This window comes from Macrotis lagotis, chromosome 8, assembly GCF_037893015.1.
Source record: "Macrotis lagotis isolate mMagLag1 chromosome 8, bilby.v1.9.chrom.fasta, whole genome shotgun sequence".
Taxonomy (NCBI): Eukaryota; Metazoa; Chordata; class Mammalia; order Peramelemorphia; family Peramelidae; genus Macrotis; species Macrotis lagotis.
In genome coordinates this window covers 187,579,850-187,606,614 of record NC_133665.1, presented here as the reverse complement: position 1 = coordinate 187,606,614, position 26,765 = coordinate 187,579,850, and the positions used below count along the sequence as shown (strand labels likewise).

The 26,765-nt window shown below is 46.4% G+C and overlaps 1 protein-coding gene across 7 annotated transcripts in view; it reads left to right on the top strand.

Annotated features, from left to right (window-relative positions):
• Positions 1 to 217: 217 nt before the first annotated feature.
• Positions 218 to 26,765, top strand: part of CACNA1D (calcium voltage-gated channel subunit alpha1 D) — a 350,522-nt gene continuing 323,974 nt past the window's right edge. For all 7 annotated transcript variants that reach the window (XM_074199181.1, XM_074199185.1, XM_074199184.1 and 4 more), the window contains exons 1-3: positions 218 to 319; positions 2,755 to 3,073; positions 8,734 to 8,839. In XM_074199181.1, the coding sequence (XP_074055282.1) occupies positions 253 to 319; positions 2,755 to 3,073; positions 8,734 to 8,839 (492 nt within the window). In that variant the 5' untranslated portion in view covers positions 218 to 252. The remainder of the gene's footprint in view (positions 320 to 2,754; positions 3,074 to 8,733; positions 8,840 to 26,765) is intronic.

The window sequence follows — 26,765 nt, the reverse complement described above, 5'->3', positions numbered from 1 at the left end:
GGCGGGCATGGGGGGCGGCCCGAGCGGCCCCCGCAGCGCCCCCGGCCGCCACGAGGAGACCTAAGCGGGGCCCGAGCCGCCCTTGAGCCCGGAGCCGGCCGGGCGCCGGCCAGAGCCAGCCGGGCGCCGGGCAGAGCCGGCCAGGGCCGGGCGCCGCGCCGCAGCCCAAGGGCGCCCCCCGCCCCGCACCCCCGCGGCCGCCGCGCACGCACACGCACACAGCAGGCGCTCGATAAATGGTCCGGGAGGAGGATGATGATGATGATGAAAAAAATGCACCCCCCGAGGCGGGAGGAGGAGGAGGAGGAGCACGCGAAAGGTGCGGGCAGCGGGAGGCCGGGGCGGCCGGGCGGGTCGGGGGCGGCCGGGGAGGCCCAGGCTGAGGATGCTCCCCGGCTCCGTGGCAGCCGCACGTTGGGCGGGGGGAGGGGCGGCGCGGGGGGCCTCCACCCGGAGGGGGCCCCGGGGCGAGGCGGCTGGGGGGGGGGTTCCACCTGGGCACCCCTGGCAGGTGGGGGGCGGGCAGGGGCGGGATGCGGGTGGAGGCCCGGAGCCGCCCGGCTCCCCGGTCCTTTGCCGGGACGGGATCGTCTTCTCGTGGGGGGGGGGGTGGCTCTTGGGGAGAGGCTCATCCCGCCCCCCCCCGGGGCCCTTTGCTCTCCCCCATCCTGGCCTTGGGGTGACGCTCCCCTCTCCCCATTGTCCTGGGAGCCGGTGCTTCTGGCCTGTCTGCCCCCCGCCCCGCAGCCTGGAGTGGCCTGTAGCCCAGCCAGAGCCCCAGGACTTCCCGCAGCTCCCCCGGGAGCCTGGAGAGACACGTGCGCCCCGCCGGCCGCCTGCCCTCCCTCCCACCCTCCGGCGTCCTGGACCCGGGCTCCCCGGGCTCCCCGGGCCAGCCCTGCCTCTCTGACCTGGGAAAAGAGCTGCTCCGGGAGTCCCCCTCTCCCCTGCTCCGAAAGGGGCCCCCCTGGGCCCAAGCCAGAGGTGTGTCTTCACTTGCCCCTGGAGACCCACAGGATGGGTGGGCTGGGAGCTGGCTGGCCAGAGGCCAGCTCCCCTTCCTCCGGATGGCTCCGGGATGGCCCATTTGGGGCCAGGGCGAACCTCAAAGGGAGCAGGGCAAGCCTGAGGTGCCCTCGTGACTTATAGGGAGGTGGGGATGGCCCCGGTGCAGCTCAGGGACCCCTGGCCCTGGGCTGGCAGAGACTCCGGCCCTTTGGCCTTGATGCTCTTCCTTTCTGAGTTTGGGGTCCACTTTGTCCTCTCCAGCTGGCTGTTTTCCAGGCTTTCTTCCCTTCCCTTCTCATTTGCTCGGCCCCTTTCCCTGTCCCCCCCCCCAATGTGCCTTGGGATTCCCAATGCACTGGTCTTGTCTCAGTTTGCACTGGGGGCCCTTTCAGCCATGTTCCCAGACAGAGCAGCCTTGCGGGGCTGCCCGATGGCTAGGCGGCTGACAGAGTCAAACGAAATCGCCCTGTGGATGGCCGGGCATCTTGTTCTGGGCCAGCCTGCTGGGGCTTTGGGAAGGGACCAGGGGGTCCCGGGGCTGGCAGGGAGATCTTGGCCTGGTTTATGAGCTGTCAGTTAAAAATGTCAAAAGACAGAGATGGTTTCAGAAGCCAGCAGAGGAAATGAACGCCAGGCTTCATGAATTTTCATTTGAAGGAAGCGTGGGGACATAATCCAGATTATTGGCTTTGCCCGGATACCAGGGGAGGACTCTTTTTGCATGGGCTGGAAAGAACATTGCTTTCCTTGCTGATGAAGGATGTGGGACTGGCACCCTGAAGATGGAATGGTGGCTCCCTTTGCCTTTCCATCAGAAATGTCCCACAGGTTCCCTGGGGCTTGGGAGAGATGGCAGTGCTAAAGAGGAGGCCTAAGCCACAGGCAAGGAGTTCACCTTTGGGAGAGCTCTGAGCCTGGCCTGGCACAAGCTTCATGGGAAGAAAGAGAGGCAGATGGGCTTTGGGGAGACACGGGGATAGGAAATTCATTGCTCTGAAAACCTATTGTCTCTGCCTCTTCTGGTGGACAGCTCTGGGCTTTGGAAGGTAAGGAAGGAGGTTGGGGATGCAGACAGACTGCCAGAGAAGAGGAAACTATAGCAAAGCAAATATTTTGGAGGGGAAAAACCCTAATAACACACACACACACACACACACACGTTCAGCTAGAGAACTTATTCTCTCTCTCCCTTTCTTCTCTCTCTTCTTTCTTTTTCTCTCTCTCCTTCCATTCTCTTTCCCCTTCCTTCCCTGTTTCTCACTTTTACTTTCTTCTTCTCTTTCTCTCCCTCTTTCCCTCCCTCTCTCTTCCCCCTCTTCTCTTTTCCCACTCCTTCCTTCCTTCCTTCCTTCCTTCCTTCCTTCCTTCCTTCCTTCCTTCCTTCCTTCCTTCCTTCCTCCCTCCCTCCCTCCCTCCCTCCCTCCCTCCCTCCCTCCTTCCTTCCTTCCTTCCTTCCTTCCTTCCTTCCTTCCTTCCTTCTTTCCTTCCATCCTCCCTCCCTCCCTCCCTCCCTCCCTTCCTTCCTTCCTTCCTTCCTTCCTTCCTTCCTTCCTTCCTTCCTTCCTTCCTTCCTTCCCACCTCCCACTCCCTCTTCTCTCTCATTCTCTCCCTCTGTCCCTCCCTCTCTGTTTCCCCTTCTTTCTCTCTTTCCCCACTCCCTTCCTCCTTCCTTCCCTCTGTCTTTCTCACCTTGCCTCCCTCCTCACCTCCTTCTCCCCTCCTCTCAATTCTCTTTCTTTCCTCAGAGGCGAACTATGCAAGAGGCCCCGGGAACTCCTTCTCTGGTGACAGACCAACGTTTCGGCCGAAGAGCTCCCAGCCCCCCCAGCAGACTGTCCTGTCCTGGCAAGCTGCGATCGATGCTGCTCGACAAGCCAAGGCTGCCCAGACTATGAGCACCTCCACTCCCCAACCTGTCGGCTCTCTGTCCCAAAGAAAACGTCAGCAATACGCCAAGAGCAAAAAACAGGGGGGCTCCTCGAGCAGCCGCCCAGCCCGGGCCCTTTTCTGTTTCTCTCTGAACAACCCCATCCGAAGAGCCTGCATTAGTATTGTAGAATGGAAGTATCCTTTTTCTGAGAGTCGGCCTTTCCCTGGGGTTAGTGCGGGGCCCCATCTGGTCCTCCAAGCTAGTCCCTGTGCTCAGAGGATTTGCTCTGGAACAATCCATAGTGAGCATGGCGGCCTGGAGCATGAGGAGCAGGGCTAAACTTGGCTTTATTTTAAATTCTGCTCCCCCCCCAAGTTGGGAAGGGGTTAGCCTCTGCAGTTATATTTAACCTCTTGGGGGAGGGGGCTGCACAGTGGGAATGGCAAAGCAGTCAGTCTGGAAGGAAGAAATAGGCCTGGGGTGAGGGTTGGTCAGCTGGGGAGAGGCACCGTGTTCAGGGAGCCCTTTTAGCTGCATCTCTGGCCTCTCTTGGCTTTTCAGCTTAGCCAGGCCTGGAGCCCATTTTGTTTTGTAAAAGAGGATTTAAAAAAAAATAGTCTGATTGGAATTTTACTGGCAAAAGAAAGAGTTTTGATCTTTAGCAGGATCCTCTAATTTTGATATCTGGAAATTGTTCCTGCAACTCTGATTAATGGACATTGTTCAGATGCTTAAGAAGATAGAATCTAGGTTCAGATCCCATCTCAGATCCTGAGCCAGTTTTGTGACCTTGGGCAAGTCACTTTAACCTCTCTCTACCTCATCTCTAAAATGAAAAGATTGAACTAGATGTCTCTGAAACCTTTCCAACTCTAGAGCTATGATGATCCTAGGTGTGGACATGGGCAAGTCACTTTAACCTCTCTGTGCCTCAGTTTCTTCGTTTGTAAAATGAACAGATTGGTCTGGATGTTCTCTGAGGTCTTTTGCAGCTCTAGAGCTATGATGATCCTATGTGTGGCTATGGGCAAGTCACTTTAACCTTTCCTTTTTCTCAGTTTCCTCATTTGCTGATTTCCAAGGGCCCCTTCTCACTCTCACTCCATGCTCATATCAGAAGTCTGTTTCTGTTCTTGAATGAACATGGTCTGTCCTTGGAATTTTTTCATACTGGATCCTCCAAAGTGTTAAGAATTATGAGGGACTGTGGGTAGGGATGGGTTGTGTGCATGTGTGTGTTTTGTGTCATATGTTGCATGTGGTGTGTGTGTGTGTGTGTGTGTGTCTTCTCTGCCACTACTGATTCCTGCCCCCCCTCCACCCTTTGACTTCTAGAGTTGTTCTCTGAGCTCAGGAATTTGCAGTTGGTAGCTTTAGGGGAAAAAAATTTGGTCTATGTCCTTGGGCTGCTGTTGCATGTGTGGGTGTCTCCTTTGTATTTTTAAAATTGAACTTCAAATGCCCCAAGATGGTTGATGTATCCCAGACCCCAGATTTAGCCCCGCTGCTCTCCTTCCCATTGGGCAGCCCTCCCCATAACCTTGTTTTTCTTTCTGATTCCTTTCTCAAGTCTGTACGAAGCCTTCCTGGCCACTGGTCCAGGGAGAAGTGGGTGATGCCACTTCTTCTTTGTCCAGTTGGTCCAGTGACCTGAGCCCGGGGTAGCATTTTCTTCTCCCAGAAACACTTGTGTGACTGGCAGAACTAAGAATTCTTCCCAGTGAGAGGAGCTAGTTATGGAGTAGCCTCTTGTCTTGGGAAGGATCAACAGGGCTCCGCCCCTTGGGAAGTCATTTGCCTTCCTCCCACTTTCAGAGGAGAGGATGGTGAAGGCCGGGGGGGGGGGCGGGCACCCTGTTCTTTTGAAATATTCAGGCTGGGCCCCAATCTTCCAGTGGCTTAGAGCTTCCCATCTTCCCTGGGCAGCCACAGAGGGGAGAGCTGACGGGCTAACCTGGCTAGAAAGGCTGCGAAGCTGGCCTCCACTTCCTGGATTTGCCAGTGTGGCAGCCTTCTTGCCTTCCCCTTTTCCATTGTCATACCTTTCTAACATAGGTACCTATGCTCTCTCAAGACCTGTAGTCTCCAGTATATATCTGTTAGTGGTTTTTCCTTGAGCTATTTTCAAGTCTTCGGGGGGGAAAAATGATCCACTCTAGGGAAGCTGTGGGATCCCCTTAGAGTGGATTTTTCTCTTGGAGACTCGGGGAGTGCTTCAGCCATGTGTCCTGACTGTTTGCATGCCCTCACTTAGCCATTAGCAAGAAAGCCCTCCCATATCAGGGAGTGTGAACAGAGCTCGTTGCAGGCACTGGCTGTCTCCAGCATGTCAGAGAAGGCCAGGTTCTTTTTCCTCTTGGGTGTAGACAAGGTAATATCCTGCCTTTCCCACCCTCCTACCCCCCCCACCCCCACCCTGAAACACCAGGCTAGCTGTGGATTCAGAGAAAAGCCAGCCCCACGAGTTTGAGTGCCAAAGGGGATGCTCTAGATTAAGCCATGACCCCATTTGACTTTCTGAATGTCATCTCATTAGATAGTGGATCAGACTAACTTGATGAGCTGAATTGAAGACCAAATCTTGGTGAATCTGGGGTCAGCTCTCTCTTTAATGAGAGCACCATAGGATGAAAGTAGTGTGATAGGAGGGAATGTCCATCTGAACTGGGCGGGGGTGGCAGTATCAAGTGCTCCAAGGAACAGTCAGCCATCAATTTCTTCCGACCAGCTTGTCAAAAATCGCACGGCAGATCTGGTAGAAAGTGGGTTCGAAGAGGACTTTGGAGATGGGAGCTCAACAAACACAGACAGGACACTGTATAAACATCGCCTCTAGACTTCCTCAACAAGGGCGCTGTCTCCCAGCAAGTTCAGGGACTGGAGGACTCTCTGCCTCCGGTTCTGGAGTGACTGTGTATGTTGTTACATATAAGCAGAAAGAATACTGGCCAAATCGACACTTGGAGTTTCTTCAAATCATTTGTCAAAAAAGTGGTGCTTCAGAGGCAGTTTCGTCAAGGTTGTCCCAACAGACTCTAATCTGGCCTGTCTGATCAAATATTCTAGTGTCTGAACTTGGTCAAAATTAATGTAAAGGTCAAAGATAACAGAGGGGAATCTCCAAGCGATGCTAGTTAATCAGGTCAGAGTGTGAGGGCTTTTTTGCTTTCTTGATTCATAGCCATAGGTTATGAACTTACTTGGGGTAGGGCATTTCTTCTTTGAGTCCTTATTCTGTTCTCTTACTTGTGGACCCTGAGGAGACTGACATGTTTGATGAGAGGCAGCATAGAGGGTTAGACTTGTAATTAGGAAGCCTTGGGTTCAAATCCTGTCCTGGACATTTTTCATAGCATGGTGATCTTGAACAGGTTACACAACATTTGAGTGTTTTAGAGGAATCATTGATCCCTCTACAGATGACATTTTAGATCTATACCAAAGGAAAAAAACAGTTAAATGGACATTTCTTTCTAGTATCTTCCAGAAGGCAAAAAGGGGTTTTCTTCACTAAACTCTTTGGGGAGTTCTTGGGCCAGACATTCTGAGGGAGCTACAGAATATTGATTCTTGAGGAAGAGAATTTGGACTTAAATTCCAGATATGCCTCATGTCACTTGTTGTTTAAGCCCTCTTGCCTCAGGTTCCTTTTCTTTAAAAAGAAGGGGACTCAGTGGTCTTGGAAGTCTCTGTGATTTGATTGGGGATCACGCTTTCAGTAATGACCCAGGGCTTTTGGTTGAGGCCCTTCCTGGGAGCATCCTGCTGACAGAAAGTTCCACCTTAGGACTGCTGTTTAGTTTGGCTGTTCAAGAAACCCTTCACTACTGAAGCACAAATTAATCCCACAGGTCATAAATAATAATGTTTATCCTTCATTTCCAAAGAAGACTGACATCAGGGAAGTGATGCCATGACAAGCACATGAATTGGATTTGAACGAGGTGGGGCCTGTGCTAAGTCACCAGCCTCACTTTATCCAGAGTCATCTGGATCCAGTTGCCAGGTATGAATCAAGATGACCTGAGAAGGCTCTGTGGATGCGAGGCAATCAGAGTGAAGTGACTTGACCAAGGTCACACACTAGTAAATGTCTGAGTTTGGATCTGAACTCCCATCCTCCTGACTTGAAGGCCAGTGCTCTATCCACTGTGCCATCTAGCTGCCCATCATTCCACAAATCATCATGGTAGATGTGGAGCTTGGAGTTGCCAGGTCTGTGAGTGCCTCTTCCTAATCCCAAAATGTCTAGTTGAAAGCTGGTTTTGGTGCAAACCTTTGGAAACAGAGCCCTTAGCTTGAGAACCATGAATGGGCTCTAGGGAAATCTCTGGTGTTGATTCCCTGGGGTTTCATATTAAACTTACTTTTCTTTATAAACTGAACTTGGTGACAGCTGAGGATAAAGTAAATGGAAACTCATTGATACTTCAAGTTAAAAACCTCTATTAAGACCTACTGTCTTCCTGCACTGGGGATACAAAGCAAGGCAGAATTGGTCTTGCCCTCAAGGAGTCCCAATCTAATGGGAGAGAGAATACCCATAAGATATATACAGTAGAAACAGGACATGTTAACGGGAAAGGCACAGGATCAAGGAAATCTGGAAAGGCTTCTTATAGAAGGATCATGTGGAAGGATGCCAGGAGGCAGAGATGAGGAGGAAGAGAAAGTCTGGGAGGACAGCAAAAATGCCTGGAATCTAAGTGAGTCTAATGTCACTAAGCTGGAAAGCATTTGTAGCAGACAAAGGAAAGTGAGGAGGGGGCCAAGTTAGGAAGGACTTTTTTAAGGCCCTTGGGGAGCAGAGAAAATGTTGACAACATTGTGGATTTACCCCTCCCCCCCATTCATAGATCGAATCTTTCATCACTTGTAGTCTGTACAAAAGCAGGTGGTGGCCAGGATTTGGTCCACCCTTCATCTAGAGATCCCAATAGAAAAGCCAAGTGATTTGTCTATTGTGAATATAAGTTGGAAATTAGTGGAGCTGGAATTCAAACCTATTTGATCCAAAGGCTCTGAGACCAAATTGGAGACTTGCCTCCATCTCTCAGGGATTGAACTCTTAAGGATGAGGTCAAGATTGTCCTAAGTGAGATAAGAGCATAAGAGTTGTTGTTTGGTGTTGTTCAGTCATATCAGAGTCATATTGTTGCTCAGTCATAGCAGATCCCATTTGGGGTTTTTTTTGGCAGTTACTGGAATAGTCTGCTGTTTTCTAATCCAGTTCATTTTACAGATGAGGAAACTGAGGCAACCAGGATGAGGTGACTTGCTCAGGGTCACATAGTTTTTTTTGTTTTTTTGTTTTTTGTTTTTAGTTTTTGCAAGGCAATGGGGTTAAGTGGCTTGCCCAAGGCCACACAGCTAGGTCATTATTAAGTATCTGAGACTGGATTTGAACTCAGGTACTCCTGACCCCAGACCTTGGTATTTAATCCAATGTATCACTTAGCCCACCCATGACCATAATAAGTAGGTGATAGTAAACATTTAAGGAGCTTGCTTGTCTCAGGACAAATAGATGTTACATAGGGAATTTGGCTTCCAAACCTTCCTTTAAGACAAAAAAAAACCATGGGATCCTGGTTAGGGTCTTAACTTTTGTGAATGCACCTTGGTTTTGAAATTAAATTTATTGCTTCAGAAAGGGCATAGGATAAGGCTGACACCCTAAAGGAGGTCACTGAGATGCATTTTGAGAGAACCACCATTCCTGCTGGGAACTTGGGGTCGTTGTAAGTGGTCATCAGAAAACTGAATGGAGTCTTGTGCTCAAAGTCTCATGGGCTGGGGCTTGAGGGAAACGGGCTTTACTTCATACATGTTTATCCTTAATCAGATTTTCCAGACCATTTGACATATTTATATTATTGGCGATTTTTGCCAATTGTGTGGCCTTAGCTGTTTACATCCCATTCCCAGAAGATGATTCTAACTCAACCAATCATAACTTGGTAAGTGTTCTTGCTTTCATTTCTCTGTTTCAGATGCTTGTTGATGAATTGCCCAGTAACTTGAGTTGGATCTCGATGTGGTGACTTCCAAATAGCTGCGAATGGGAGTTTACAGCTGTGCCCATGAATTCTTTCCAGAATTTTGCAGTGGCATGGCTTTTGATGTCTCTCCTTTTGTTTATGCTGAAGAGCAATGTTTAAAATCATTTATCTAGTTTGGATGGAAATGAAAAGGGCTTTTGAATGGAAGAGTGTGTATGCGTGTGGGCATGTGTGTATATGTGCATGTAACATTTGGATCTTAATTTCTGCCAAGGTCTATAATAATTTTTGTCCCTATTTGGACTTTTGCCTCTGTTCTTTCTGCCCCCTCTTCAATAGACCCCTTTCTCTCTGATCTGGTATCATCAGGGAAGGGAGTGTCCTGGTGAAGCAGATGTGATGAATCTGGCTTGCCAGGTTTTACAGCCTGTCGGCTTATCTCAGAAGTGATCTTGTGTTGAGGCAGGACCTGGGATTGTGGGGAGAGCCATGGGCTGAGAGGCATGTGAGTCAACTTCCAACTCCCCAATCTGTGGCTTGGGGCAAGTATCTACTTAGCTTAACTTCATGGGACCTTCGATGTTGGAAGGGATGTTTTAGGCCATCAATGCCAGCCATCTCATTTTAAGAGGGAAAAGCAAAGAATTTGGGAAGTGTAAAGTGACTTGACCAAGGTCACACAAATTATAAGCCCTCAAGATGAACTTCAGTGATTTAAGGGAGTTATACTATGTTCTTGATTTATTCATGTCTAGTACCCTCTAGATATCCACTATTATACTAGATATTGGGAAACAAAGGCAACAAGGAAACACTATCCTCAAGTTTTTCTCCTGTCCCGGGAACTTGTAGTATTAGGGCTGTACCTTTGTAGCCAAGGGAGTAACCCAAGTCACTGTCAGCCTTTATTAAATCCCTACTATGTGTTGGGGAATCCTAGAAAGGCAAAAGACAGTTCTTGTCTCTCAAGGATCTCACAATCTACTAAGGAAACAAGATGTAAACAACAAAGCCCTAGATAAGAGAAGTTAAAAATAATCAACAGGGGAAAGGCGCCAGGCTCACAGGGAGCTGAGAAGGGCTTTTTCCAGAAGGTGGCACATTAGTTGTAGCTACCCCTACTCTGCAACTTACTGGAGGACAGTCCCTTATCTCTATTTTAAGGAAAAATAATAAAAATACTCAATATGCTATTCTTACCAACAAGTGTCAAAACTGGGGTTAGCAATAAGGTGATGATGATGATGATGATGGTTGTGCTGGTGGTGGTGATGATGGTGATCTTGATGATGATGATGGTGATGATAATGATGGTGGTGGTGATGGTGATGATGATGGTGATGATAATGATGGTGGTGGTGATCTTGATGATGATGATGGTGATGATAATGATGGTGGTGGTGATCTTGATGATGATGATGGTGATGATAATGATGGTGGTGGTGATTATGATGATGATGGTGATGATAATGATGGTGGTGATTATGATGATGATGGTGATGATAATGATGGTGGTGGTGATGGTGATGGTGATGGTGATGATAATGATGGTGGTGGTGATTATGATGATGATGGTGATGATAATGATGGTGGTGGTGATGGTGATGATGATGGTGATGATAATGATGGTGGTGGTGATTATGATGATGATGGTGATGATAATGATGGTGGTGGTGATGGTGATGGTGATGGTGATGATAATGATGGTGGTGGTGATGGTGATGGTGATGATAATGATGGTGGTGGTGATGGTGATGGTGATGGTGATGATAATGATGGTGGTGGTGATGGTGATGGTGATGATAATGATGGTGGTGGTGATGGTGATGGTGATGGTGATGATAATGATGGTGGTGGTGATGGTGATGGTGATGGTGATGATAATGATGGTGGTGGTGATGGTGATGGTGATGGTGATGATAATGATGGTGGTGGTGATTATGATGATGATGGTGATGATAATGATGGTGGTGGTGATGGTGATGATGATGGTGATGATAATGATGGTGGTGGTGATTATGATGATGATGGTGATGATAATGATGGTGGTGGTGATTATGATGATGATGGTGATGATAATGATGGTGGTGGTGATGGTGATGGTGATGGTGATGATAATGATGGTGATGGTGATGGTGATGGTGATGATAATGATGGTGGTGGTGATGGTGATGGTGATGGTGATGATAATGATGGTGGTGGTGATGGTGATGGTGATGGTGATGATAATGATGGTGGTGGTGATGGTGATGATCAGCTGTGAAGGTCCAAGGTGGAGAGCAGGAGGGAGAGTATTCCAGCCTGGGGATACTCAGTGAGAATACCCAGAGTCAGAAGTTAAAGGGTTTTGTAGAAGGAATAACTCAGAGACCAGTAGCCCTGGATCATAGAGTACAACAGGGGGTGGGGGAGGTGGGGAGGGAGGAAGGTATAAGAGGACTGGAAGGGTTAAGAGGGGCAGGTTCTGCAGGGGTTAAAGGGCCAAACAGAATTTTTTTCTTTGCTTCTGAAGGTCATTGGAGTATCTGAATAGAGGAACTTGCAAGGTTTAACCCTGGAGACAGTGGAAGACTTGGAGTCAGGAAGATCAGAGTTTAAATTCTATCTCAGATACTTACTAGCTGTGCCATCCTGGATGTCATGTTGAACTTTAGTGTGCCTCAGTTACCTCATCTATAAAATGGAGATAACAATGGCACCTGTTGCTTTTAGTTCTGTCCAACTTTTCATGAACCCATTTGGGGTTTTCTTGGTAAAGATACTGGAGGGGTTTGCCATTTCTTTCTCCTTTTACAGATGAAGAAAATGAGGCAAAAAGGGTGAAGTGACTTACCAAGAGTCACACAGCAAGGGTGTGACTAAATCCAGATTTGCATTCAGGTCTTCCTAACTCCAGACTCAGTAGTCTATCTACTGCACTATCCAGCTCTTAATAATAGTACCTATCTTTCAGGATTGTTGTGAGTGAAGTAAGATAACATATATAAAGTGTGCTAACCAATAAAGCATTCTGTAGATGCTACTAGCTCTCTGAGGAGAGACTTCAGGGGAACAGTTGCAGCAGGATCCTGAGGATCTCACCATGTCTAGTCATTCAGCAGTCATTTGGTTAAGTGCCTTCTGTGTTAGGTGCTGTGAATCCAAAGACAAAATGAAGGAGCCTTCCATCTCTCAGGGTCAACCATATGAGACTGACTGGAAGGTTGTAAATTGTCTCAAATAGCCCTTGATACACCAAGCCTCCGTAATGATGTTGTGCCATTGAGATGGGGCCCAGAACAGGTAACAGCTCATTCACAAATCAGTGTGTGAAGGTTGGGGAAGAGCTTTTTAGACATCATCTCCATGGAGCCTCCCATGTATTCTCCCAGCAGCCCTGGGAAGGAGGGCTATTGTTATCTGCTCCATTTTCCTGAGGAGGAAACTGAAACTCTGGGAAATTAAATCACTGTAGCCCAAGGTCACCCAGCTAGGAAGAGCCTGAGGCAGGATTCCATTTCTAGTCTTCCTGACTTCAGATCCTTTGCTCTAACTTTTTAATTGGTGAGGAACACAAAGTCCTGGTGTTTGCTTGGCTTCTGGTCAATCCTTGGGGGCTCCCATCCTGCTCAGGGTGGGGTTTTCTGAGAGATGATTTCAAGAACCCAGAGGGCTCTTTGATTTTCTCCCTAAAGGACCAGTTGACTTTGGTCTTAAAGGTAACTCTCGGTGGATACTCATTTTGGATGAGATATCCATCTAATCATTTTTGGATGAGATATCCGTCTAATCAAGGATAACTCCAAGATTGAGTGCAGATAGGAATGGGTCCATCAGTGTGCGTCATGTTGCTGGCCACTGCCACATCTTTGGTGCTTGAGTTTGAGTTGCAATTGATGATTAGATTATTTCTGGAAGAAAATTGGAAAGTTGTAGTTTTCCACCATTGGAGACATCCACCTATCTCTGTTGGGTAAAAACCCCAGATGGCATCATCTTTGACTCAGAACTTAGTCCCCATGTAATGACCCACTTTATTCCTCCTTGTTGATGGAGAGAAAGTGATTAAATCAATGTAGAAGATAAATACCTTTTGGAAAAGCAGATTAATCCAGGGCAATAGAATAATATGTGCAGTTGCATGTGTTAGCCAATTGAGATTTTGATTTTTCTTGAGGAAATTTAGGGCACACGTTGCCATCGCTGGGGGATCATTGGCATGTCTGGCTGAATACATCACATGATGTGGAATTTTATACCTTTGATTCAGTTGTATGCATTGTATCAAAACACACCGACTCAGCTGAGCCCTCTGTGCTACCCCCCTCCCCTCCATTCTTTGAGGATGATGCTCACACTGGGCTTTGTTTGGTTCACCTTTGTAAGAACAGAGCCAGCTTGTAAGCACCTTTTAAAGGGCATTCGCGTAAGGGATGCAGCCTTCACGTCCGCCTGTGTTCTCCATCCCTGTGGCCGAGTGGCTGGCCTGTTGAGTGTATACCACAAGGAAAGGCTTACTCTGCTTTCCCCACTTTGGGCTGGGGGCCTCTTTGTGGCCTCTCAGGTCTCCTTCCTCTACCAGCCATCCCACCAGGGAGTCTCATTTTGTTTTACATTTGACCCAGTTCATTTTAAAGTGACTCGCTCTATTTTAGGGCCTGCCAAGTGGGGCTCATTTTTCATTTGTAGTAAATATCTTCCCGTAACCATGAATGCTAAAACAAAGGGCAGAGGTGGAGGCCAAAGCACAGAGGTCTTTGATGGTGTCATGGGAAATTTATGCATCATATTTACATCCAAACTCAAGGACAACTTTCATGAAAGTTCAGGAATGACAGGATGCCAAAGTGAATGACCTTGGAACCAAGAAACCATCCTAGCTGTGTCACCTTGGCCAGATGGCTGACTCTCTGAAAGGTCCAGGGTTAGGCTCAACTGTCTTAGAGTATGAGGCCACTGTTACATGAGCCTTTAGGGGAATTCTGAATTTAGATTATGAAGAGATGCACATGCCTTCTTGGTAGAATGGAAGCAATCAGAGTGGTGGGCTGCTTTGGAGTCTTTGGGGTAGTACCTTGGGGGGTGGCTGATTTTTCCATTGCTCTGTTATAGTTGTTTATAGAAGAAGAAAATCTCAAGCAGTCTCACTGTTTTCAGTTTTGTTTGACCTGAATTCAGCACCATGGCAACCTTATAACTATCCCTGCATCATTGTCTGCTACTTAGGCAGCTAGATAGTATAGTGGCTAGAGTGCTGGATCTGAATCCAGAAAGACCTGAGTTCAAATTCTGCTTCAGACAATTTCTAGTTTTGTGATTTTGGACGAGTTACCCAAAGTCTGTCTTCCTTAGTTCGCCAACTATAAACTGGGGATAATAACAGCCCCTCCAAAAGAGTGTTGTTGTGGAGATCAAATTAGATTCTCTTTGTAAAGCATGTTGTGAACCTTGAAGTCTCTGTAAATGCTGGCCACCATTATCCTTTCCTTATGGAGAGCCTTGTTTCCTCCCTTTCAGCTACCCGATGGGGCTAGTATCTTATTTATTATTTTTATTATTGTTCTTGCCAACAGAATGTAGGTACTGCTCTCTAGGGACATTCAGAGTTGGTTGGTAGTCTGCTGTATTTCGCATAATGGAAACCTCTGACTTCATTGGTCAAAGTTAGTGAATTGGTGTAGAAAGGGTACAAGGAAGGAGCAGAATCTAGAAATGAGGCAATTGGGGGGGAAGAATGGGAGGTGGGAGAGACATGATGATTATCTGTAGGTATTTGAGAGGCTGTTATGAGATCATGACCAGAAGAGACCTGGAGAGGTGATTGAGCCCCACCATCTCATATTACAAGGAAGGAAACTGAGACAAAGAGAGATAGAGTAATTTATCCTTGGCCATACAGGTAGCAGAGATGAGTTTGAAACTTGGGTCTTCTGACTCCAAATCTTGAGTCCTTTCAATTGTTCCACCTTGCTTCTCTAATGGAAGAGGGATTTCAAGGGTTTTATTTGACTCCAGAAACACAGTAACAGACCAGAGGTGGGCGATACAAAACTGGCAAACTTCCTTTCAGTCCGTGGCAGATCTTTCCATCAATAAATGCCAGATACTCTGAGAACCTTAAAGGGCTAGAGACATGTAAGAGATTAGCTGTGAAGATTACTTCCAAAATGCCTTCCCTCCTCCTCTTCCTCTATCCTATCTTCCTGAAGGCATTGAATTTGGGGCCCACACTCACAATGAAGCCCATCTATTTGAATTCATTAGTTTTCTTTTTTCTGTAGAGGTCTTCTTTCCATAACTAGGTCAAAATTACCTTGAGAGGGGTAATTCCTGCTTGTTCCTGTCCCTGCCATTGTCCTCACCTGGCCCACTTTGTAGCTCTATGCATTGGTGGATAATCTTGTGAAAATCTGGCTCAATGAATGACTGCCAGAGAATTCAACCCATTCATCATCACACTCAACAAAGAGGAATATTTAGATCGAAAGAGATTTATTTTCCTCTTTCTGGATGCCAGACTTATCTACATTTCTTTCACAATTTGGTCTAAGTGACCAATTTCCCTATCCACACCTCCCCTTTTGTCTTTTCTTGATGCCTTTTATCTCTACTCTGGATGCTGGAAAAAGGACCTTCTTCCCACAGGATGGGAGCAGATCAGGGCCTGGCTCAAAGCACCAGAAGATTCAAGTAGTTGGTTGAGGCAGAGATGAGCAGAGGTGCTGTATCCAACTTTAAGTCAAAAGGATAAAATGACCCCCAAAGTCATATTAGGGATATATTTAACAACCGAATAAAAGATACCTGCACCCCCACCCAGCTCAGTCTAGCTCCCCTTCCAAATCAACTTCTGACTCCCTTGCACTGGTATCTGCGGCTGACGGTCCCCTCACAGCTGAGGTGCTGTGTGGACCTGAGTCACCTCATGGAAAGTAATTCAGAGACTCAGAAGATGGATTGGTTGGTTTTTTTAGTGGACCACAGTCATTCATTTAACAAGCATTTATGAAGCCCCTACTTATAGGCACTGTACAAGGGATCCAGAGATAGAAACACAACAATCTGTCCTCAAGGACACATTCTCTTGGGGGTTAACATGGAAAATGAAATATAAAATATATGCAAAGGAATTTTCCCAGGGAAATCACTGTGACTGGCTTAGGCTGGGATGGACACCTGAGCTTGGAAAAAAACAGGATTTCTCTGGTGGGGGGATACAGAGAAAAAAACCTGCTCAGTATGGGTATCAACCTGAGCAGAGACTTAGGATGGGGGATAGGACTACAGTATGTGGGGGGCAGAAAGCCAGTCAGTTTAACTCAGACATAATGTTGTGAAGAACAAGGAGGAATGGGCAATCTTCCTTCCATCCACAAGCACTTATTAAAAGCCTGAGGTCCCTCGTGACCTCAATTTTTGATCCTCAGTTTACATATCAGTATATAGAGAGGAAATACAAAAACCTACCAGGTAGTTTGGGGTGAAAGAGCATTTTAATTGGGGGATGGACAATCAGAAAAGGCCTTGTGGTAAAGGTATCAGTTGAGAAGGAGTTTAGGGCAGAAGTAAGAAGGGAATGCCTTCCAGGCTTAAGGAACAGCCAGGGCAAAGGCTTGGAGGTAGGAGACTGGAAAGGGAGGCAGGAGTCAGATTATGAAGACCTTTCAATGCCAGGCAGAGTTAGATTTTCTTGAGGGGAATGACATAGGCATCTCTGTGGAGGATGGGGAGGGAAGGGAAGCTGTCTGGCCCAGGGAAGGGGGTGATAAGGTCCCAAACCAAGGGGTTGGGGGGATGGAAAAGAGACTTCTGCTCTTCCAGTTCTTGTAGTCCCTCAGGTTCCTAACCTTCAAATTGGGCCCAGCTCTTCCATCCTCCCCTTGTCAGACAGCCACCCAGCTGGCCTATTGGGACCTCCATCAGATCTCATGCCCCTGAGGCTTCCTGGCTACCAACAGTTTCCTCGCAGCCAGCATCAGCCTTTGTTCAGTGTAGACTTTTCCAAGTCCACGTTGTCTCCCCTTTCCCCCCATAGTGCTTGGATCACAGTGCTGGTACTTGGATAGATGGGAACTGCACTGGGGATCAAAAGAAGGATTTTTTTTCCTTACTTAATCATAAGTTAATCAGAAAATTAAACCAATCCCTGATCCTCTGAGTGCTCTTGGTCAGTGAGGAGTTTTTGGTCCTTGATCCCAAGTAGAAATTGAGAAAGGAAATCCTTTCTTTCCAGTTCATCTGACTCTTGTCCCTAAGCCCTGCATACAGTCTCCTTACAGGTAAAGTTCCTACCCAGCCCTGCTCTCTGGGAACCATGGCAGAACCAGGGTTATGCAAAGGGGGCACCTTTCCAAGGCATAACAAAATCTGTTTGTGTGTATGTGTGTGTGTGTGTGTGTGTGTGTATTCGTGTCCAAATGTAGATTTGTGTGTTAGAAGACACAGGAATGGGGAGTAAGGCTAGAGACTGGGTCTGTGATGCCCCTTTAATAGGGACCACCTGATGAAGTAGGCGGAGCCCTTCTTGGCCTCATACTCTAAGAGAGCTGGGCCTAACCTTAGACCATTCAGAGTCCGCCATCTGGCCAAGGTTACATAGCTAGGATGGTTTCTTGGTTCCAAGGTCATTCACTTTGGCATCCTATCATTCCTGAAATTAGGAATATTTACCTTAAAAAAATTATATGGTTTTTAGTGCCAGAAATTTCTGTTCTCTGTGCGTCTTAAGACACTTTTTGGTGATGTTAATCAAGCATTGTAGCCTAGACTCCCCTGTGTACCATCATGGGGAGAGGGGGATCTTTTTCCAGGAGGGGTGTGTTTGGGCAGAGGGTTCAGCACTCTGTAGAAAGACTAGGCCTTGACCTCAGTCCTGAGGACTCTGGCGGTCCATGGAGGGGAGGCTCAAGGGTATTTTAAATTGTCCTGGAGGGGAGGGAGAGGTTGGGAATGCTAAAGCCTGAATCCCAGGAGTCTTTTTAGGAGCTTCAAAGCCCTGCCACCTCCTCTTCTTTGAAAAAAAAACTGGTTTTTGCAAAGCATCCCCTGTCCTTCTTAGAATGCTGCTCAGAGACCTGAGCCTGGCCTTAGATTCCCCCAGTGACTTTAAAATCCCTGGATTGGTTGAAGGGTTTCAGTCAAATGATAACAAACCATTATCAGTTCCAGCAAAGTCTGACTGAGGACCAGGCGGCCACACGACTTGGGATTTCAGTGGGATTTCATTTCTCTTTTGTCCTTATTCTCCCCTCCCTTAAGAAGTCTGTGATTTTGTGGGGAGGAAAAAAAACCCAGACCTTCTCCACAGATAAGCCAGTGGCCTTACCCCTATTGTGCCCTGATTTTCCTCCTCCGGAAATCTAGATGGAGAGTAATGGATGATCTTCAAGGTCCCTTCTGGCTCTGGCATCCCAGAACCTTAATTTTTTGGCTCCTAATATCTGATTTTGTTTAGATTTTCACATTTTCTGATGCCTCTGAGGCAGTATTTGCTGCTTACATGAATGCTCTGAGAAATTTAGGGCAAGTAGGACACTCCTTTTGAAGCCTGGGGAAACCAAGGCATGAGTCACAAAATAAATTGCTAGGATCTCTGGTTCCCTGCTCTGTGCTGTTTCTACCAGTGATAATCCTCCTGAAGGACATGGAATTTGAGTTCAATTATCTTAGACTAGAAAGATGTCTAAATGAAGGACAGAAGAGCCTAGGATTTGGGACAAAGTGAGAAGGAGGATTGGTTACAATGACGTAGCCAGAGATTAACTCTTTCATGGAGGGGGCAGTGGAAGAAGAGAGAAGTAAACTCATACTTTCCAACTTGGCATTCAATCCTTCCCTTTCTTTCTCATCCCTCCCCCCAAATTAGAGCTGAACCTTAAGGTATTGTCTTACTTTGATCATTTCCATAGAATAGATGATGAATCAAATGGAGAGGTGATGAATTCAAGAATGAGACGTCCATTTTTGGACTTGGCCAATAGAGGATATTTGTTCTGTTTGATTAGGTCAACTTGTTACAAGAGTTTGGTTTTTCTTCTTTTCATATGAGAGAGCAGAAAGAAAAATGAATGTAAGTAATTTGAGAAAAAAAAATGTAAAAAATGCACAGAGTTTGGAAATGGCATACTTGGGCTTGAAGAGAATCCTTTTGATTTTATTGGATGGGTGAGCCTTGGGCATGGAGGGCAGATGCTTCTCCTGACCTCTTTCCTCCTCTCACAAATGTAGAGATTAGACTAGACACTCTCTCCAAAGCTGCTGACATTCTAGATTGGGCAGGTCCTTTCCAACATTCCCAGATTCTTCCTTTCCATTTCTTCTAGCCCAACCGAATGGCCCACCTTCTTTGAAATGCTCTTTACCTTCTCACCTCCATATCTTTACTCATGTCATTCCCTGTACCAGGAATTTCATCCCTCCAATCTTTGAAATTCCTACCTAGGTTTTAAATCTTCATTCTAAGACTCTCTTCTATGAAGCCTCCTGGATTTTCTGCCTTCACACCCCAACCCACTCGGCAATGACCTTTCCCCAAAGTTTCCTGGAGCCCCTTGTTTATACCTCTCTAATGAACCAGAGGCAAGCTGCAGGCGTACATTCAGATCTCCCTTCTATGTCTCCCCCCTCACGCTCTGATTGGGAGCTCTCCCTTTCTCTTGGAAGAGGGCCACTTGCCAGCCACTTTCTGACCTCTTCGGAGCCATGCCATTTGCATTCAGACACTTCCCTCTAGAACTTGATTTTTGTCCTTCCTTAGAACGTAAGCTCCAGGAGGTCAGGCACTGTCCTGAAGCAGACTGCCTGGTATTTATACATTGACCTGCTATGCTCAATTCTGGGACTACAAAGATAGAAGCAGACTTTCTCTGTCCTCAGGCTAATTATCATAACTAGCTCCTAAGTAGTTGCTTTAATGATTACACTTGACTTATGTTATCTGGTTTGATGCTTATAATAAGAAGTGCTATGAATGTCCCCATCTTACGGATGAGGATCCTGAGGCAAGCAGAAGCATTTAGATATTGCTTTAAGGTACTTTATAAACATTAACTCATTTGGTTTTCACTGCAACCTTGTGAGGTTAGGTGATATTATCCCCATTTTATAAATGAGAAAAGAGGTTAAATCACTTGTGCCAGGTCATAGGGCTAATAAGTGTCTGGGTCAAGATTTGAACTCCAGTCTTCCTGACTCCAAGTTCAGGGGTCTATATCTGCTTTTCTCGGGACAGACCCTGTCCGCAGGAGCTTACCTTCTACTGGGAACAGGATAAGATGAATGATAGTTGACTTTGGAGGGGTCAGAGTCATTACCACTAAATGATCTTCACCCTTTCACATTGCTCAGAGATTCCTGATTTTGGGGTAGAACTCATCTGCCTCTAAATTCAGAGCCCATCCCTTACTGCTAGCCCCTGGCTAAGGCTCAAATGGTGATGGTGGCTGAAGTTGGCACTCTGTTTAGAAGACCATGATGAGAAAAATACATAATAGAATCTCCACATGGCAGTGAGTTTGGAGGAAGGGGTCTCCTATCCACTTTGAGCCATCGAAGAGCATGGTACTATGTCCCTTCACATTCTGGGTACTCTTCCAGTTGTCCAGGTCTTTCCTGAAAAGAGGGGGTCAGAATCAGAATCAATGCAGAATCTTTAAGGTACTGAGTAGGGCCAAGTCCAGGGACATAAGTCTCCCCTAGAATCTCCTTTAAAGGCAACCTCAGAACTCATCACCTTTTCTGACTGGCGTGTCACACTGTTGACTCACAGTGAACTTTCAGTCTGCTAAAAATTCCAGATATTCCCCCCCACCCCATGAATGTGTCTAGCCATGCCTCCCCCATTTTGTACTTGTAAAGTTGTACTTGGGAAGATAAGTGATGATTCAGGTTATGGAGGTAAGTTTCATTCATTTCCACACTCTACCTTTCTTATGGTCTTCTCTAGGTTTAGTTACTTCTGAAGGTCAAAGATATTTGGTAAGGAAGAGTCATTATAACTCTGCCTTGTAGCTAGCTGGCTAGTTATTAAGGTAGGGAGAGGAGGCTTGTTGCTGGCTATGGAGAAGACAATGACCTTGCCCTTTTGGCTCACTTTTTCTGCTTATTCAGATTCATTGGCATCGCAATACCCAAAGGATTTAGAGGTCATGAGATCTGAGGACATGGTGCCTTAGATATAGCCAGTCCTCGAAATGATTTGAGAGAGGTGCAGGTTGGCAATCCAGAACTGAGTGTTCCAGATTTTCTAATCCTAAAGCAAATAGTGGCTTGGGACAGAGATGTTGATTCTGCTCACTGGAGGGAGCAAGTTCAAAAACTTCCTGGGGTCTGTGACTGACTGGCTACTCTGTATTAAACAAGAGCTTTGCCCCTTGAAGTATGATCTTTGGAGCATGTATCCTTGGGGCACCATAATACATGGAGCTCATAGAGAGAGAATATAATTGGGATTTTTTCCTAGTCTCTTACTGGGGCATATGAGGATCCTTTCTTTCCAAAAGAAGCTTAGAGTAAGCTAATAGAGAGATGGGAGTGTCTATCCCTTCCAGGGAAAGGGTTATGCTTCAATTGAGGATTCCACCTGAGGCTCAAGAAAGACTCAGAGGTAGAGACACAGAGATAGAGACACAGACAGACAGCGAAGGCACCAAAAGACATGAGAGGTGGCCCTGTGGGATCAGAGGTCAGCACCATAGGTCTTCTGCTACACAGGTTCCTATGTATATGCTCTTCCATTTGTGACTTGCCCATAGCTCACATTAATTACCCTTTGGTTCCCAAAGGAACCAGTTAGTCCTTCTCTTGCCTGGGCTTTGGGGAAGAAAAGCTCACTACCTAAATTTTCTAGTGATTACATTTTTTTTTTCAAAACCGAAGGAATTCTTGCTGGTGCCCTGTGAACCCAAAGGATGACTTTCTTTTCATGTTTAGAATTCTCACCTCAGTACTGTTATGATTTGATTTTGATTTCTCCCTAAAATAGTGTCCTTTGGAATTCTTAGGCAGTTCTAAAGGCAAACACTGCCAGTTTCAGTTAAATGAAAATAAAAAATATTTTTATCCACATCGACAAACAACAGTCCCCTAGAGGATGCGTTGTCTTCTCCTCCTTGAACGGAGACTTACAGAGTTTTTTCCCCCTGGTTCACAACCTTTTAGAAAATTACAATTGAGAGGGCTAGGACAGAGATAAGCTCAAGAGCTGTGTTCATAATGGACAGCTGGAAGTGGAGAGAGTGCGGGGCCTGGAGTCAGGAAGAGTCAGCCTCCGGAGTTCAAATCTAGCCTCAGATTACTTACTAACAGGGTGAGCCCAAGCAAGTCACAGAATCCTGTTTGCCTCAGTTTCTCCCTTTGTAAAATGAGCTGGAGAAGGAAATGGCAAACCACTGCAGTATTTTTGCCAAGAAAACCCTAAATGGGGTCATAGAGAATCAGACATGACTGAAAAATGACACAACTGCAATCACATGTTGTTAATGATGAGGTGATGCTGACACTTCTAAAACTTTCAACTGGCTGAACCCTCTGTGGTTTTTCTGATATTCTACCTCTCTTGATTTCATTTGATCCTTAAGAGAATCAAGTACCAGGGGATTAGGGCGTCCAGTCCTCACCCTCACCTGATCCTGTAGCCCCACTTGGACACCTGTTCCTGAAGAGTGAGCTTTGGTTGAAAGCCCCAGCACTTCTCTCCTGGTCGAGTTCATTTGTTTTTCTTCTGGAGCTTCAAGGGAACATCTAGAATCTGCAGCCCAACCTCCTCTTTTTACAGATGAGGACACTGAGACCAGAAAAAGGTCCAAAGTTGGTTTAACCCAATTTCTTTTCTTTACAGATTGGGAGATTGATGAAAGTTAAATGTAGGCAGAACTGTCAGTCACCCCTTTCCCCTTTTTTAAACCACCTAAATAAATGGCCTCTTTCTGGAAACCTACTTTCTTTTGGGCCCAGATCAGCTGGACTATTGGAAACAGCTACACACCAAGAAATTTCCTCCAAGAAATCCCATTTGTTCACAGGTTATTTAGATGAGTAAGAGTTGTGGGGGTTGGGGTAGGTCCTTCTCAGACTTCGCAGCAATAAAAGAAGGATTAAAGGCTGGACGTCAGGTCTCTGGATCAGATTTGTCTGGGATCAGGTTAACTGGCCCATGAGGGGAAGGGGATGATGCTGATGAGAGCCACAAGAGCTTCCATTTAGATGATCATCTAAGGATGGCAGGGCATGTTATATAGATTTATACACACACACACACACACACACACACATATATGTCTGCCTATGGTAACTCCAATAGGACTTAACCTGGAGGGCAGAAATACTCCTTTTTTGCCTTTGGAGTTTCAGTATCTCACATCCCTTGCTTGTCTCATTTGGTCTTCACATTTGCCCTAGGCAGTGATGGTGGCAACCCCATTTTACAGTTCTGGAGCTCAACTGCTCAAGTGATTTGCTCGTCCTCACACAACTAGTAATTGGAAGCGGGATTCAAAGCCTGGACTCCTGACTGTGAGCTCTACTGCTACAGTGACTCAGTCTGTTCGGTGGAGGGAGTGGGTAGAGGAAGAGAAGGAGTCATGGGACAGAATTCCCTAGACCAAGAACCTCTCAGCCTCAGTCTCTTCATCTGTAAAATGAGGATATAATAGACCTATTTCATAGGATTGTTATATAAGGGTCAAGTGTAAAAGACAGAAGTCATCAACCTGAGAGGTTAGAACAGAAAGAAAGGCTGAATGGTCATTCTTCCAGGAGAGTCCAGAGGCAGAGCCTCAGCATCCAGACCTCTAGGACCTGGGGAGAGCTGCAGCCAGTCTCCTCAGCTCCTGCTTACTTTGTATTTATGTTGTGGGTATTTTGTACATGCAACAAGGTCATATGGGAGCTGGTCGAAGAGGCAAGAGGAGACAGGTTCAAGTCCTGTCTCCATCATGGTCTGGCTTTGGGTCTCTGACCAGGAAGTCCCCCTCTCCCTGTCTTCTTTGAGAGAGGAAGGACCTCACCAGGAATTCTCAGTGCTTATCACATCAGAGGGCCAGGAAAAAGAACGGGAAAATTGTACCTATACTCAGGAGTGTGAGCTTATATTCTGAAGGGAGAGCCTTGTAGACATGTGCATCCCTCTGTCTTGATCTTTCTATATCTATATCCTCTATCGATATCTCAATTTGCTATGTGGATATAGCTATATATTATATGTAATGACTTTTTACATCTATCTTTGTGTCTGTGTGTATCTGTTAGTGTAGCTGTCTATCTGTGTATCTGTGTGTCTGTGTAATTTGTATATCTGTGTCTGTGTAATATGTATTTCTATGTGTCTGTGTATCTGTGTATCTATGTAATCTGTGTATCTATGTGTCTGTGTGTCTGTCTTTCCCTTCGGAATGTAAGATGTTTCCCATTAGTCTTTGTATCGCCATCACTTAGCCACACACCAAGAAATTTCCCCCAAGAAATCCCATTTATTCACAGGTTATTTAGATGGGTAAGAGTTGTGGGGGGGTTGGGGTAGGTCCTTCTCAGACTTTGCAGGAATAAAAGTCTGGCCCAAAGTTGATGCTTAATAATAATAATAATATCTAGTATTCTTTTGACACTTTAAATTTTGCCAAGTGATTTTTGTACATTCTATCATTTTATCTCACAACAACTGTGAGAAGAAGGTGCTATTATCTTATTTTGACAGATGATGAAACTGAGGCAGACAAAAGTAAGTGACTTATTCAGGGTGGTTGTAGCTACCATTTATTTAATGCTTTGTATGTGCTAGACAGTGTGCTGAGCACTTTACAATTATCTCATTTTTTCTTCATAAAATTCTGGGAAGTGGATGTTATAATTATCCCCATTTTACAGATGAGGAACCTGAAAGGTCAGTGACTTGCCCAGAGTCATGGATTGTAACTGTCAGAGGCAGGATTTGAATTCAGGTCTTCCTAACTCAAGGTCCAGGGCTCTTGATTAACTGATTAAGAAAGATATAGAGGAGAATCCCACAAAATCCTAGGAGCCTAGCTTTGGAGTTTCCTGTTACCTTGGTGATCCTTGGGCACAGCCTCCTCAGTTTACTGATGAAGAGACTGAAGTGAGAGGCAGGCAATGATTCACCCCTAGTCTCACACCTGGTGAGTGGCAGATCTGGAATTTGCACTCAGGTCCTCCAATTCCTAAATTTCAGGTTCCTTTCAGTTGGCACCATGTAGTTGCACATGAGAAAAAGATGGGACTGATCATATGAGAAAACCTGATGGAAGAAGGGTCAAAGTGTGGGTGCAATGGGGCCACATGGACTCACCCTGATGAGCCCAGACATCCATCTGTGTTGGAGCTCGCCAGATTTTAATAAGAAGCCCCCTCTTCTCTTTTTTTTTCTGGAAGAAGCTCTTCTTTCTGGAAGCCAGAATCAGTTCCTAGGTTCTTAACTTCTTAGGGTTTCCTTTCCATTCCCCATGCTGGGAAATCTCCTGGTCCCCACCTTTCTCAACTTCTCTTTGTGTCATTTGATTGTGAGCTTCTTGAGGGCAGGAACCGTCTTATGTCTTTTTTTGTATCCTTAGTTTTTAGCACAATGCCTGCCCATTGTAGGTACTTAATAAGTATTTATTGATTTGGGGGTCTTGCTCTGATACTTTCCCAGTGATCAAGGGCTGCTCTGGTGGTCCCGACTCTTGCGGGTTAAACTCTCTTCTTTCACCATTTCTCGGGGTGAGTGAGGATCAGGAGTCCCCTCTGGCTTTTCCCGAGAGGCAGTGTAGGACATTGCAAAGAAAAATGCCCTTGGAATCAAAGGATCTGGGTTCACATCTCACCTCTGGTACCAGTGTGACCCTGGACGAGTCACTGTCCTCTCTGCACTTTGGCTTTCTCATCTATAAAATGTTCTCCCTGAGCCTCTCGGGTCCTTTGAATCAGTTTTCGGGTCTTATGTGCAGTTGTTTGAGGCTAACATCCTTGGGCACTCGGTGGGCTGTGGGAAGGCTTTCTCTTGGTGTGGTGCCCAGTTGTTGGGTGGGGCAGTGGCCTTTGGCTGCTCTGCCTGTGCCCCTTGAGCAGTTGGCCACCCATCCTGGGATGTCTTCCTTTCCTCCTTCTCTTTCCATTCTGGGGGCGGGGAAGCTCCATTGGGGGAGCTGCCCATGGATGAGCTGAGTCAGAAGGTGATGTGTGTGTGTGTTGGTTTTGTACAGTTCGACCTGAAATCCAAGCTTTCAAAATAATTATAGTGGAACCAAATTACAACCCGGCCTGGCCTCGCCTCTCATATGAAGAATGCCATGGAGCAGGTCTTGTTTCTTGAAACATAACTCCGTGCTTGATACTTCATGAATAAGTAAGCTGCATGAGAGAGATGAATCCTAGCCCTTGATCCTGGGGGAGAGGAGGAGCCCTGTTTGCAGATAGAATTTGGAGGCCAGTGTTTTGGTGGGTAGGGTGCTCCCCCCACCGTGAGTCAGGTGCTCTCATGTTGTTTAACAACAGTATGTGTTGTGGTGGCAGGGACCTGTTTGTGGGTGTTGCCTTCAAAGGTTACTTAAGGTAATCTCTCAGCCACTGGTTCTGAAGATGGTTGGCTGTGTTTTCACCCTCTGGACTTGGGGAACACATGCCATTGGATCCCAGGGTTTTTAACCATTTCAAACAGATTTCTGAAAAACAAAATTAGTTTAGAAAAGCAAGTCGTTTCTTGTTGCTGCCCCCCTCCCTGGGATCTCCTGGTCCGGTCTCTATACTGAGTGAGTTTGAGTTGGTTTATACCAAGGAACTGCGAGCTCCTTGAAGGCCTTCAGCTCTTCAGTGCCCATGTCAGGGCCTGGCAGACCCGAGGTGCTTAACGAATACTTGTTGAGTGATTGATTGCCAGTGAAAGCTTCTAGAGGGCAGGGATGATTTCATTCCTGGC